The sequence below is a fragment of the Hylobates moloch genome, unplaced genomic scaffold (genome assembly GCF_009828535.3).
Source record: "Hylobates moloch isolate HMO894 unplaced genomic scaffold, HMol_V3 SCAFFOLD_18, whole genome shotgun sequence".
In the NCBI taxonomy this organism is placed as follows: domain Eukaryota; kingdom Metazoa; phylum Chordata; class Mammalia; order Primates; family Hylobatidae; genus Hylobates; species Hylobates moloch.
Window position 1 is genome coordinate 15,540,347 of NW_026652293.1, and position 16,126 is coordinate 15,556,472.

A 16,126-nucleotide genomic window follows, 5' to 3' on the forward strand; every position below is an offset into this window, starting at 1 on the left:
CAACCAGAGAAAATACAAGTGATGATTAAAAAGCATGGGCCGAAGATGTTGCTAGTGCTATGGAGAAGGCTAATGACACTGAGAACTGTCATTCTGAAAGAGGAGGTGGGTCAAAGAGTCTGCCAGATGAAGGGTCAGAGTTTGGTAAGGAGTACAGTGAAATGGAAACCAGTCTTGTTGAAGGCACTTTGTAGCTCTGTGCCCTCGGGTAAGTCACTGTCTCTGGAGGTTCATTTCTTCATCTATTAAATAGGGAGGCTGGAGTGGATGACCTATAAGGGCTGTTCTCGTCCTAATCTCTTACATTTTATGATTCTAGCAGAATGAAATTTAATGAATCAATTTTAGCTACATTTGGAAATTTAACAATGTTTCATAGTAATGTTACACCCACTGGGAGAGCCTGAAGATTTTAATTTATATCCCTTGCAAAAGAGCAGAGAACAGCATTAAAAACCCTTAAGGGGTACAGAAATACACAAGGCATTTTATTATGGTGACCTAAGAGAAATTTACATCAGAAAGAGACTGGCATTTTACCAGGTTACAAAAAAAAACCAACAAAAATAAATATATCCAGTCATACACAATGCAGAAGAAAGTGGGAAAAGCACTTATATAATGACACATAATTTAAAAGATAATGTGTTCTAATGGGTCATCTAGCTGTCAGATATTTTCTTTAGAGATAAAAACAAGAAAGCAAGCAGAAAGAAAGGCAGGAAAAGATAACCGTGGTACAAAAAGTTCATTATATTTAGCTAAAATGCAAGTAGATGCATGCAGTAACAATTTTTTGACTTCCTAACACTGCCACATCCTTCAAGCTAGTTCAGAAACCTTACTTTTCCTGTGTAATAATTCAGAATAGGGTAGAATTTCCAACCACTAAGAATGAATGACTGGCCCTTAAGTTCTCCCGGCATGAGGAAAAACCAAGATTAGAGATACAATGATGCAAGTTTAGTTGAAGAAGACAGTGATTCTCTAGTTCACCAAAGTAAAAAGATAAGAATTGGGAATAACAAAAAGGGAGAAAGACAAAGAATAAGGTAAATAAGTAGTGGGAGTGCCAGTGAGCAGTTGCTTCTAAACTGCTCCTTTAAGGATGGCCTTTCAAAGGGATGACAGGTCAATTGGTGACCTTGCAACAGGCAGAGCCACAGCACTGTGGAGTTTGCTTTTCCCTCCCCACTAACTGATTCAATCTCCACCAAATAGGAAGTGTATCTTGTCATAAAGAGTTTCCTTTTCCAGAAGAACGAACAGGGCTATCACCATATAAAATCAGATATGTGAAATACAGAATATGCATACTTTACTATATTTATGAAACCATCTGTTGATAACTTTTCTTCAATTATTTGTTACATTAAAAAATTAATAAAGTATAAAAAGAAAGAAAACCTATGAAATTAAAATATGCTTTGGGAATGCTCCCACTTATCCACTCCAGCAACATTTCTAGATGATCTACTCTACAAGAGACACTATGCTGGTGATACTTGATGGCACCGGATAAGACAAAGGACCTGTCCACAAGGGAAGGCTTGTTGTCCAGGATGAGAAGTGAGAGAATGACTCATTTTCCTTTCTAACCATCTGACTCTTTTGTTCTTTCTTTTTGGCCCTCTCTTCCATTTTCATCCATTCATTCAATTGTTCATTCAATAGTTTCCAATGGAGTATTTATTATGTACCAGACACTTTGTTAGGTGGTAAGGATAAAGCAATAATGAAAAATACACAGCACAGGCCCTTAAACAGCTTACAATCTAGCAGAAGATAGACAGAACAAAGAAACAAATGTGAAAGTGAGGAAATCATAGAAATAATTCTATTATAAACTACCAAGTGATAGGTATCGATCTCAAGAAATATCTGTGAGATAAAATATTAAGTGTAGCTGCCCAGGGGAGGAAATAATTACTTTCCTCTTTTTCTAAAATCTGTTTAACTATGAGTTGTTGCACCTTGTTCACGGAGGTATCGATACCCACACAGCTGACAGTATCCTTCTCCATTCCAAGTACTGCAACCCTCATCTTGGGTCACTTTCACATTTATTTGATGTGAATCAATACAAATCTCTTTGATTACCTGGCTGTAATCTTCACCTTCATACCAATTTAGTCTCTGTCTTCCAAGGACATAGCCTGTTTCTTAAAATGCTGTGTCACATCAGAAATGTAAGCACACACTCCTGTCCTTCTGTGTCTCTCCCTCCCTTCCTCCAGTATGGTTTTGTTTGATTTGATTGAGACCATTTCCAATCTCTTTCATCCTGGTCAGCTCTATCCTTTTGGATTTACATCATTCAATTCCGGCCTAGACCTTAACTTCCCTGACATTTTCTTCCTAGTTTCTTTTGTAGGTTTATCTTCCTTTGAAAAATCTAGTAAATGTTGGTACGCCCTAAATATTTTCCTTTCCTTAACTCTTCTCCCATTTCACTCTTCCTTCTTATCTTCAACAACTGCACTTACTCCCATGCCTTCAATAACCACCAATATGCTGAGGAACACAGGTTATCTGTCTCCAGCCTAGACCTCTTTGCAGGCTCTGTTCCCATACCTCCAACTGCCTTCTGAGTAGAGCTGCATGCAAATATTCACATTAAACATGTTTAAAACTGAAATATTAGTATTTTTTTCTCCCCAACCGGCTCTTCCTAATAGCACCTCCAACTTCTTAAGTCAAAAATTTGGAATTCACACCGAACATCTCATCATACTTCCTTCCCACCTGCCTAACCCTCAGCAACCAGTCCTATTGGTCTCAGGCTCCTTAAACCTTGTGTTTGCTCCTGCCACACCATCTCCACTGCCACACTCTTGGAATAGTCTTCCAGCTGACAGCTTTGTTTTCAGTTGTCTTCCCCTTTCCCTTGCACTGCCTAACTAGCCAGGTGATGCTTCAACTTTAAGCATTTCAATGGCTCCTCATACCTCTTAGAAAAGCTAAGGCCCTTAGCCTGGCATAATATGAGCCACTAACATCAGTCTCCTGCTTCCCTTTCCAGGCTCCTATTTAGCCCCAAACTCCTCCTCCCTTCCCCCACTTATTTTCTAACCATAATAAAGCACCTGTAGTTCTGTGCTTGCCAAACTGCTTCATGCCCCTATATCTTTGTTTATGCTGCTCCTCTGTTTATAACACCTCCCTCAAAACCCCTGGCTCGCTCACCTGTCTGCCTTACCCATGCAGCTCTTCACTGCGTATCTCTTCTCTAAAGTCCTTCCTCATTACTGTGTTTGCTACATGGAACTTACTCTATTCTACTTGGCCCCCAGCGTACCCTTCACATACTTGTATTAAAGTCCTTATAACACTTTATTGTACTTCATTAAATGTCTGTTTTCTTCTATTAAACTGCAAGATCTAGAGGATGGATACTGGATGAACAGTAAGTGCTCACTGGCTTGCTGAATGAATGAAAGAATGAATGGGTAACTTCTGGCTGAGGAAAAAAGAAAAGGTTTTGTGGAGGTGGCATCTGAGCTGAGGTTTGAAGCAAGAACATAATCTTAATATATAAAAAGGAGAGAATTCTAAGCAGAGGTAACAGAATGAACCTTGATTCTTGGCCAAAGAAAGCATGATGTGTGTGAAAGCAATGGCAACTACTTCTGCATGACTGAGGAGCAAGAGGGATGAAATGATAAGCTGAGATCAAAGAAAAGAAAGATTTAAGGGGTTTCAAATCTATTCACATAGACAATGGGAAATCAGTATTTAAGGCAAGAGGGAGAAATCATTAGAGTTGTGCTTCAGCACATATTTTCTTGGTACAAAGACAGGCAAAAAGAGAACAATGCCAGCAGAATGCTCAATTAAGTTCCTCTAAGATTTCAGGCAAGAAATAGCATTCATCAGAAGTATTCACCAGGGTATCTGAAATGGGATAACAGAAGTGGTAACACTAAAGAAGGTGTGGCCTGGAGAGGGCAAGAAGGATACTTTTGAGTTTTTGAAGTCATCACATTTGAGATACTGACACATTGAGATTTGGGTAGAAATATGAATTCCTGAATTTTGGGTTTAATTCTGCATTCATTTCGAGATAGCTGAATTGTATACATTAAATAACTTTTGTGACTCTACCAGATCTAGATTATGAAGATAAAGGAGACAGCTCAAGTAAAAAGTTGTTAACCTATATTAAACAATCATTTTTAATTGTATGCTTCTCTTCAATACTCATGTGTTGATTTAGCCTTGCTTAATGGCAGGTATCATTCTGGATAAAAAGTATTTCATATTTACATAGAACTTATTATTTTACAAAATCTTCCATATAATTTTAACAGTTATTTTTAAAGCACTGTAATCTCCCACAACAGTCTCATTTTATAGATGAAAAATCCAAGAATGAATTAAAAAATTAATGGTGGAACTTAAGTTGGAACTCAAGGCATTTGATTTTTTTCAGGCAGGTCTTTTACCACTTGCCATTGTTGACAGCTTGTTTACTTTTACCTTTACCTACTTGGTCTTTTGGTTTGAATTTCTCATGATGCTTAATACAGCTATATATACATGATGATTATTAGTAACACTAATTTCAAATCATTTCCATTATAAAGGGATGTCACTTGATTTAAGGTATCATCTGAGTTCCAGTCAGGAGACATGAGTGACTAGATATTAACAGGTCATCATAGAATGGAGAAAGTAACATAGTTAGTTTATTCCACTCAGAGATTGGTCTGACTTTTATTCAGTGAACACAGTGGTAAGATGGCTCAAATTTCACTAAGGGTGTCCACCTGACATGTTTGTTTTCCCTTAAGCAAATCAGCAGAATAGAATCCAGGTTCTTGTCAAAGAGTATATAACCTTAAATAGTGTGCCATGTAGTGGGTCCTACCAAATTCTTGTTGAGAATTAAAATTTAGAGAAGACTCTGTAATGAATAAAAGTCATCTTTACAACTTTGGATAATCTAAGTTCTATCCTTTAATTAAGTTAGACCACCAGAAGGCTGCATTCTGGGAGCGCATTTGTTTATCCCGCTGACAAAGCGCCTTTCCGAAACTGTGCTTTGATACTTGCTTTTGGATTTTATCAAACATCACTTAGGTATTTGCTGTAAAATTGATGTTGAAGACACTGCTTAGTACATTACTCAAAGATCTTCATATGAGATATTTATACCATAATTTAGTAGGAGAAAACTTTGTCTTCTGTGAGGAACTATTAATAGTATATTTCCCCCTTATAAGCAGAAACTAATTTGCTTACTATGATTCCCTTTGTGCCATGAGATAAAGGAAGCAATAACTAAATGAGAACCTCAATCACAGCAAGTCTGTTGGTCGTAACAGGTATACATTTACATTCCCTTGTATCCCTGGTTCTGAATTTTACTTAAATGTCCTTTTTAACAACAGGTAAGTAATGCCCATTGCAATAAATTATCTCAAATATTTTTAAAGAAAAGTGGATTGTAAATTACAGAATAGGAGATTTATATAGGCTGAATTCTGAATTTGATGTAATTTTCCTTGGTATTTATGAAATAACTATTTGTTGTTCTAAAGATATACTTAAATAGACCTGTTACTCTAGTGGGGGTAAAATAAGTTGCAAAAGTCTTTTGGTATAATAAGGGGAAAAATCACAAGTAACCTACTTTTATGTTATAAACAACCACAGACTAAGTTTTATTCCTTTAATGTTAATAATTTGGCTTAAAAATGTGAATTCATATGGATCCATGAATAGTCTCTTGTAAGACTAAATAAAAATTATAAACAAGGTCACATCTCACTCCTTCTTCTTTTAATGAAAACAAAATTATAATACCACTTTAAGATCGTAGAGTTATTTGTGCTTCTGCCATCATGAACAGGAGGATAAAATAGTCATCTGTGGCCGGGCGCAGTGGCTCACGCTTGTAATCCCAGCACTTTGGGAGGCCGAGGCGGGCGGATCACGAGGTCAGGAGATCGAGACCACGGTGAAACCCCGTCTCTACTAAAAATACAAAAAATTAGCCGGGCGTGGTGGCAGGCGCCTGTAGTCCCAGCTACTCGGAGAGGCTGAGGCAGGAGAATGGCGTGAACCCGGGAGGCGGAGCTTGCAGTGAGCTGAGATCACGCCACTGCACTCCAGCCTGGGTGCCTGGGTGACAGAGCGAGGCTCCGTCTCAAAAAAAAAAAAAAAAAAAAGTCACCTGTGTATTATAAACCAGGAATTGTATTAAGAGCCAGGGTTTAAAATTTATTAATTAGAAGAAGAGACAAACCCATTTTTACGATGTTAAATATACGTAATAGGTTGACTCGTGGTTACTAAGGGGTCACTTTTTGCAGCTAGTGAACATACCTGGGGTTATAGTACTTAGACTTAGATATTCCACGGAATTATTAGTTTTTCTAAGACTCCAGTGGAGAACTGAAAATATAGTCCCCTGAACATTTTCAGATCAAAATATATCTCCTTATGCTCTTTAAGATAACTCTAGGGTTTCAACTAAATGCTAGTTCCAATGCTTGAGTAAAGAAAAACTATTTCCTAAAAGCTAATATTTAATATTTATGAACAACTCTATGCATTTTACATGATTTAATTTATTCAATCTTCATAAAAACTCTATGGGGTGGACACTACTGGTATGTACAATTTTATAGAGTAGCAACATTCCTAAGGCCACAAAGGCATAAGGGGCAAAGCCTGGATTTGAACTGAAGCAGTCTAGCTCCAGCGCCAAAACTTTTATATACAGTACTATATTATACTGCCCGGGAAAATTCTAACCTGATCTGCAGGGTCCCTCAGGGCCACCTCTGCACAAAGGTGGGGTGACCTTTCACACAGTCAAAGATATATTGTTAGGTTATTAGATTTTCAAAAGAATGTTAGCTCTAACACCAGTTCCTTGGGTTTCTAAAATTAATGGATCTGCCTTCACATTTCATAGGCCAATTCTGATCAAAAAACAAACTAAAAAATTTTCTCTAGAGTTCAGCAAAATTCCCAATAAGATACAGGCCTACTTTATCTGTGAGGGATATATTTAAACAATGACACCAAAATATTCAGATTATTATGACTAGAGGGATAATTTTAATGTTATTTCTAATCTGACTCATGAAAATGGCAGTAAACTCCCTCCAAATGAAATATAGTTGATTTTTGTCACAGAACAATTTCTTTACTCTGGATTATAAACTTACATAGTGACCTGATGAACATAAGAAATAACCTCTAAATTTTTTTTTCCAGATATCAAATAATCAAAATGAGATAAAGATCTTAGACATCTCCCTAAGTGTTTATTTTACATTTTTTAAAAGTTTCTGTTAACCTCTGGAAGGAATAAAGTTATTTTAAAAACTTTTAACATTTATCCAATACTGTGCAATGATTCTAAGTACTACATTATTAACCATGTTCAAGGAAACCGTGATCAGATAATAACATTAAGAATTTCATATCATTCCTTCATGTCAGGTTTCAATTTCTAACAGTGTTAGTCAATCACTTGTTCAAAACATTTCTTGTCCTTGAATTGAGGGAGTTAGCTTTCTATTTATTGCTTTAAATTTTAGAAATAATTCCAATATCAGTAGATATTACAACATTAATAAGAATAAATAAAACTAAATAAGCATTTCATGGTTTATGTTATCTCAGAAAATTTAGTTTGCATCACTTTCTACTTGTTTATAAAAAATGTCTACTTTGCTGCTTTTATAAAAATTGTTTTATGTTAAAAATAAGGCAAAAGTAAAGGTCTGAATATACAAAAGCCTTTGCAAAATCAGAGAAAACTGTTTAATTCAGATGCTTCACAAAAATTTAAAAAGCAACACAGAAACACTTAAATGAAACAAAGTATACAAACTAAAAATAAAATGGATTCTCTACAACATTCCTAAGGGATTACGAGGTCATTAACCGTAAGGAAATTAATGAATGTTCTCAACAAAGTAGAGAAAATACTAATATATTTTGATCTATATATTTCTAAAGAGATATCAAAGCAAGTAGGTTGATACCAGAAATATTAAAAAGAAGACAGTGTTAACAGTCATTGTTGTCAGGGTGATAACCCAATTACAGATCAAGTTCAGTCACGTACAGGTAATAACAATAGGGCTCTTTGTGCATTATAGCTTTAGGTCACTAACACAATTCTCAACAGAATAATAAAGACTAGTGCTATTGGTACTGTTTCTTTTTCACCCCCATCTTAATCCCTCTGAGACCAATTATGTTATGTCAGCCTCCCGGATATACCCAATTTCCATCTACCCAAGGACATATTTTAGCACCCCAAAGTGGGTCTAATACATTAAAGTACACTATATTTTAGAGCTTTAGATATTTATACAAAATGATTAGGCGTATCCAACTTGTACACCAAAGTGTCACTAGTGATTGACTTGGGGGTAAAGGGAAAGAGAAAAGAAAGTAATCTTACACAGATATAAGGTAATGTAATGTCTATATTTCACAGCTGAGAATCATTCAGTGTCTTTTGAAAACTGTGAAAGTCTTACAGAAAGTTACATGATTTTGTAGGATCCCACAGGACATGTGGAATACAGGACACCGTTTTGGATTCATGTCTTCAAGGAGCAAGTCCCCAGTGTCGCTTCAGAAGCATAGGTGAACAAAGGGACTGCTTAACTATATTTTTTAAACAAAAATAGAACATTCAAAGCTTAAAGATCTAATCTTATATGGCAACTTTCAGCAAGGTGGCCAACTGATATTGTGATGAGAATGTTAAATTTACTGAAACAATTTATAGGAAAGAAAATCAAATGTTATTAATAGTGTTTGAAATAATACGTTAATTTTAATAAATAATGGCACAATTATATATTATTGATTTTATTATATATCTCTCTCTACATTTTAAAGTAAAATACTTTTACCTCAGCATTTGATTACATGGTTGCAGAGACTGCAGAAATATTTGTACAGAATTACCTTCAGACATTATTTGTGCCATATAAAATAATGTCCTTCTTTTAAATAATCTCGGGAAAATGTATTAGAAAAAAAATCCTCTAACACCAACTTAAACAACTATGGTTAATTTCCAGCAACAACTCCAGAAAAGTTACATAGATCTATTAAAATTTGTAAATCTAGCAATTACAAACTAAAAATATTTGGACTGCTCAAATGAATAAAAAAGTTTTATAAACTTAATTTAACTTCAAAGATGCAAAAATAATCTCTACCTGACACTTTCATCTTGTTTTTTCTCTTATTTACATAAAGCAGTTCTTTCATGAACCAAAACAAAGGTCATGGTTTTTGTTACTGACTTAACTCCCTTAAAAATCTTCTTTAAATATATTCTAAATTTAAAAATAAACAAAAATTATTTATAAATATTCTGTTTGAAACCCAGTTATATTTTTAAAGCTTTCATTTAGTGATTTCCTTTCCTTAACAGTAGCCATTTGAAAACAAAGTATTAATAAAATTATGACAAACTGTAACTTTTTTTGTTCAATATATTATGGATCAACATATTTGCTATCTTGAGATATATGCTTGGTTTTTCATACTCAAATATATGGAAATAATTCCTACCCTTCTGCCATTCCCTCATTCTTTCCTTTCAATGTTACATTGCCCCTGAGTTACCATGAGCCAGAAGAGTGTTCTAAGCAAATGTCTCATTGTGCCTAAGCAAATGTCTCATGCCCTCTAACCTGCTATGCTTCTAGTGAAGGAGATTCCAGATAAATACGGTGAGTGAAAGGGTTAAGAACAGAGAGGAGAAAAATAAAGAATTGGTAAGTCTAAGAGTAAAAATCATGAAATGCTCATTCATAAAACACCTGAGAGTTTACTTTGGGCTCTGTGTTCTTGTAACACAAACAGGGGGATGTCATGCCACACGGGTACCACCGTGATGTCCAGTGTTTGCTCTAAACATTGTCTAGGTCTCTACTTACTCATATGTAAAGTGGGAATGATGCCATTGCCCTTCTTTAACAGGAAAATTGATAATCGCATTAAAGAAAATGTGATTTCAAAAGTTGAAAAAAATTCAGTATTGTAATTTTATTCAAAGCCACATAAATACGTTATACTCTCCAATAACCTATAAATATCTGAAATCAGTTTAGTTCAATTAAAAATTTATTTTTGTTATTCATACATAATCAACCATAGGAAAAAAAACCCTGTACTTTTTAATCCCTGTGTTCATTTTAAATACACCAGAAAATCAAGACTTTTCTTGTTTCAACAATATAGGAAATGATGCCAGAAATTCTTAAACATTTGAGTGAAGCAGCAGGAAAGACATTATCAGGCTGCACTGCTAAACTGTTCCAGGAGAAGCCAGAAAGAACCTCCCCTCCTGCCTTCCATTTCTCTAACTTGAAAAAAAAAAAAAAAGGAGAGGGACACTGTCCACCTAAGAAAGAAAGTCAAAAATAATAGAAAGGAGATAAAACCAAAATATATTTATTAGCATTTATGAGGTAAAAGTTTATGATTCATTCATATTAGTTATTTGATTGAATGTGACCTTTCAGGTTGATATTTTATGGGTTAATTTTTTTGAGTGGACTCATTACTTGATTTTTTTAAAAAACAAATAGTTTTCTATCTGTGGGCTGGAGGTATAAAGTCATAAAATGAACAGAAATTTAAGGTAAAACAAAAGAGACATTAAGTAATGTGGAAACTGATCACTGGGTTAATAATTCCGATTCCAAAATCACATTTTGTTGGTTTCTTCACCTAAAAAAGCATTAATGAGACTTACTAAACTATCAAGTTTTTGAAAATATAATCAGAATATAATCACAATAACCACAAATATTGTATCCTTCAGTACTTTATTTACAATACATTTAAAATTACTACTAAACATCTGCCATAGCCACTAGTTCAGATCAGCAAGCACTGTTGTAATAATAGTCTACTTTATTAAAAACATTTTAACCATCTTTCCAATGTTTGATAGGTGCTTAAATTTCTTTTTCACTCAAAGTATTGTTTTTAGTCTTCAATTTATCTCTACTCAATTTTCTTCAACGAAGGGCACCCTTTATCCTTCTTTCTCATTTCCATTTCTTAAACTTTCATCTGCAAACCCTGTACTCAATTTACAGAACTTTCTTCCAAATCTATCTCCTCAAACCTAACATGAAAAGAAATGTTATGCTTTTTTGTTTGTTTGTTTTTGAGACAGAGTCTCGCACCGTCGCCCAGGCTGGAGTGCAGTGGCGCCATCTCGGCTCACTGCAAGCTCCGCCTCCCGGGTTCACACCATTCTCCTGCCTCAGCCTCCCGAGTAGGTGGGACTACAGGCGCCCGCCATCACGCCCAGCTAATTTGTTGCATTTTTAGTAGAGACGGGGTTTCACCGTGTTAGCCAGAATGGTCTCAATCTCCTGACTTTGTGATCCGCCCGCCTCGGCCTCCCAAAGTGCTGGGATTACAGGCGTGAGCCACCACGCCCGGCCCAGAAATGTTATGCTAAAGCAACCACTGAGGCACTACTGTGTCAACCTTTCTTATGCCAAATAAAAAGTATTGAAAGAAACGAAGTATATATTTTGTTTGATATTAATGCTGACATTTTAACAGTATCAGTTAAATTTCTAAATAATTAACAATATAGCTATTTACTATTTTAGAGCTTCATGAGATAAGTTTGTGAACAAATAGATAATTTTGATGACTACTGCAATGTCTCTCAAAGAAATCAAATACTGAAATGGAAGGAAAACAGTCTATTTATCTTATTTCCCAGTAAATGGACACCTGGCATTACAGAGAAAATGATGCCTATGCAAAACAGGAAGTAATATCAATAAAAGAAAACTATCACATCCTCTGGCCTATCTTGTGAGTAATTTTCTGCCTTACTCTACAGAGAGTTCTTTGGAGAAGTTTCTCTCACTCATTCAATTGTCATTTATTGGTTCATCCTTTAATCTAACTCTGAGATTCCTGCCCTCATTCCCTCAATCAATCAATCAATCAATCAATCAATTACTAGGCCTTTTAAAATGTGTCAGGCCCCAGGCCCTAGAGATATACAGATAAGCAGCAGAGTTACTGATCCTCAAGGGCAGGAGCTTGACAGTCTGCAGAGGGAGGCATCCATGCAAGGAAGCTACTACAACATGGCGTAACTGCCAAGGGAGGAGGCGATGGGGAGAGAAGAAAGGAGGTCAGGGAAAACTATGCAGGAAAACTATGTCCAAGCTATGTTTGAAAGGAAAAGGGTGAGTTTCTTTGGAAAGAACAGGAAAAAGAGGTACTTCAGAAAGAGGAAACATCATCTACAAAAGCATGAAAATTCATGGAACTTCTAGTAGAACTTGCATTGATAAGAGTTAGAGAAAGAAGAAAAGAATATCCAATGATCAATAATTCTTGAGATGAGCCCAGGTCAGTTTACGACGGGCCTTTTGAGTCACAATTCCTTATACATAAGTAAATGTTTGCTTCACTGTCACCAACAATACCAAGTTTCATTTAAACTAAGAGATATCTAAGGAAAGATATCTATCTTTTCAACCCAGGACTCTTGTTAAATATAGTAATTGCCCATTGATACATGGATGAGATCATTACTAGAAAAGGAAAAAATACAAAACATCAAAATAAACCAGAAATAAATATATTTAAGTAAGCCATAAAATACAGATTCCCTAATATCACTTATGTGTAGCTGAAACATATCAATCTAGAACCCTAATTATTTGTACACACTAAGACTAGCATAATTCAAAAGAAAAGATTTGACATTCAGGCTTATTTTTCTAAAACTTCTCATTTTTTGTTTTAATGCTTAACTGTTATATATGTTTTAGAATATAAGATAGGAAATTAAAAGAAAAATCCCAAGCTTTTAAACTCTGGGTTCTTAAATAGAATGACTATATCTAGAAATAAATTGTGTAGAGTTCCTGAGGATTCCTCTTAACTGAGGCTGATTCGAAGGTATGGCTAGTATTCTCATGAAATCCTCCCTTAAAATCTTGTTTGGGCAGTAACCTTAAAAATTTGACAGTAGCTACATAAATTTGGTAAGCTCGTAAATACATACTTGATAAGTTGATTTGCTTAATTTTTTTATTTTTCAAATAGTTACACACTCTGTTATCATTGTAGCTATAAAATTAACAAAATAAACTGTCTTTTAATTAAAAGTTCACTGTTGAAAAACTCTGTACTTCACTTTTTATTAGTTCCTGTATTCCGCCGTACTAACAAATTAAATGGTATCCTGGAGTTTTAAAAGATCTAAAAAGTCTACTTTATTAAAAAAATTTAAGACATTATAGCACTACCAAATTTGGGATTTTTGGCTACCATGAATTCTGAACAATTATTTTACAAATTGAGATCCTGCTTAAGGAGAGAAAATATTTATTAGCACATCTGCATTTCAAAGCTGTTTTGAGAACTCTTCCACATAAATAAATAGATTAAAGTAACATTGTTATACAGTCTGCATATTTTTATATTCATTTCTTTAGTAAGAATTATTTTCCACATTTACCTAGAAACTACAGCTTTCTATTTCATCAGGGAATGACAACAGATTTTACCAATACGAGGAATCACATTTTTTTGGAAAGTACACCATATAATGTGTTTTGCTTTACAGCTCTTTTCGAAACTGGTAACTATATAGAATGAAGTAAAAAGTGGAATCTATTTTCCTTTCCCAACTCTAAGACCTTCTATCTGGGCCAGACTTTGATATTTGCCCCTTGGCTGAGAATCCGCATATCCAACTTCACACTTAGCTGCAGTGAAGTAGCCCTGCAGGCAGGCCGACTTCAACGAACCACTAGTGGTATCATCATTAAAATCCTGCTGAAGGTCACCATGGTAACCGCCTGCTGAGGCTTCACTGCTGCACTCGGCATCTCCTAATCAGCTACCATGTGAAATGCAAATTCAGACAGTCTGAAAATTAGTCAAGAAGAATAGGGGATGAGGATGCAGATATGTGAAATATTCATGCGCTTCATGGAAAAAAGAAGACAGCATGAATGACACAACAAAGAAAGGCCCCTGACATTCTTGCTATCATTTTGCATTATTGTTCTCACCCTACTGTATTTCCAGGCCTATAGTTCTGAAGTTGGTTTTGTGAAATGCCATATTTATAGTCTATAGCCAAAATAGTAATTAAAAATGGCTAACATAATAGTATTAACATCAAATAAAGATAATACTTTTAAATTATCATCACTGCTGTGTAACAGTTTATTCTAATTACCTGAATACAAATGCTATGGAGAAAAAAAACAGGCATCACTGATTATCAGTATCAAAACTACCAGAAGAAAAAGTGCCTATTATATTCTAGGAACACAAATGCTTTACATGTGGTGAAAATTCTTTAGAGATATTTATTATTCAAGTTACATGAACTCAAATTTCCTTACATAATACTAAGACCCAATGCTATTCGTTTCACAATAGAAAGACTGACATGATTACCTAATAAGTGAACATTATAATTGTTTTATATTTTTCCTTTTCTCCTTTCCATTTTCCTGAGGCAAAAAATCTGTTGCTCATGAGAAGGTGCGATGTCCTAACTCAACACACTATTTTCTCTTGGTAGGTCCCTGATGAGTATTCCATAAAGAGCTAATATGAAACATTTTAGTTGACCTGAGATACTGCTATTCTGCATACATCCTCCTTAAATATTGGTAAAATGATGATACGTTAGGCTAAAATGGGAGATGTTTTGTTCAATGAAAGACTGGACATTGGGTAGAGCCAAAACAACTCACTTCAATGGGTTACCAAAGCAAGCAAGCATTCAGACTCAGATCTTAATAAGGTAGCCTTCTAAGATTTTCAGCCACAACTAACACACTTTTTAAACATGTCTACAATGATAACCTCGAAACATTTCCCCAGTAGAATCTGAGTATAGCAGTGAGGTGATGATAGGACAGGTATAGTCAACGGAGGAAAGGTAAAGCTTAAATAATAAGGCTCAGAGATATGTAGTTAAGAGATGTGTGTTTTGAGTTTTGGAAAACATGGACGAAAGGGAAGTTCTGCCAAAATAGAAAATTACAACTGTGTGCTGGTCTGGTCTGGGACTGTGAGAATAAGGAGTTAGCCCTGTTAGGAAGGGCCATCAGACATGATGATTAACTAGAGCCTAAGTATGAGTATTAATTCTGCCCTTTGCACCGTTCAGTACACTGTAGAGTCAGCTACTATTCTTATCACACCTAGAAAGGGGCCAATTTTACACCACATGCTGTGTTGTGTTGCACTACACATTATCAATTGCATAGTCAACTCTTTAGAGAGCAAGTCTCCAAGAGAATGAAAGCAGAATTAAAAAGTGCTAGTTCTGCTACCTATACCATTCATTTTCATTTCTGGATAAAGTAAAATTTCTTAGTAAAATAAAAATGTTAGCAAAATGGACAACAGAAGAACATGTGGACTGAAAATGACTTACTTCTTCTGAATAGTGATCTGAAGGAAGAGGTGGGTAGTCACACTGTTCTATCTTCTTACACAGTGAGTATAAATTCATTTTGTCACCATAGAAAGGACTCTGTAATGCAGCCATCTGTAAAATGCCCCCAATGAAACTGATATAGTTAGATGGTAAATTAAAAGGTGATTTCATCAAGTATATTACACGGGGGTAGAAAATAATTACAAATATTTTAAATAGAGTTATCTGGGCATTTTGATTTTTATGAATATCCCCTTCTGAGGAAATTTATTGAGTTAAAAATCTTACTACAACTTTTGGTTATTTTTTTTCCAACATTTAAAATTCCCTAAAATAGAGAATTAGTTAGCATATTTCTTTAAATACAAGTGCAACATAAAGAAAAATAACATGTAATTTAAAAACTCTTTGTACCTATAATGACACAAAAACAACTACTATATCTCACAACAAAACAGTCATCACAAGGTGTAGCTCAACCATACAGAACAAACATGAAATTGAAGTTAAAACTGAATTATAATCTAGCATAGGGAAGAGAATGCAGAGCATTTTCTCTTGCATAATAGTTTCTGAAGATAAAGGTTATTCTGAGAAAAAAGTCTTTTCAATTTAAATGCAATAACTGATCCCCAAATAGTTTACAATGAATTAGAACTCTTTTCTTTTGATAAT

General features: G+C 34.9%; 1 protein-coding gene across 1 annotated transcript in view; it reads right to left on the reverse strand.

Annotated features, from left to right (window-relative positions):
• The window catches only part of NEK7 (NIMA related kinase 7), a 155,953-nt gene that overhangs the window by 3,974 nt on the left and 135,853 nt on the right, over positions 1 to 16,126 (reverse strand). The window contains exon 9 of the mRNA XM_032136818.2: positions 15,449 to 15,562. Within this exon, the coding sequence (XP_031992709.1) occupies positions 15,449 to 15,562 (114 nt within the window). The remainder of the gene's footprint in view (positions 1 to 15,448; positions 15,563 to 16,126) is intronic.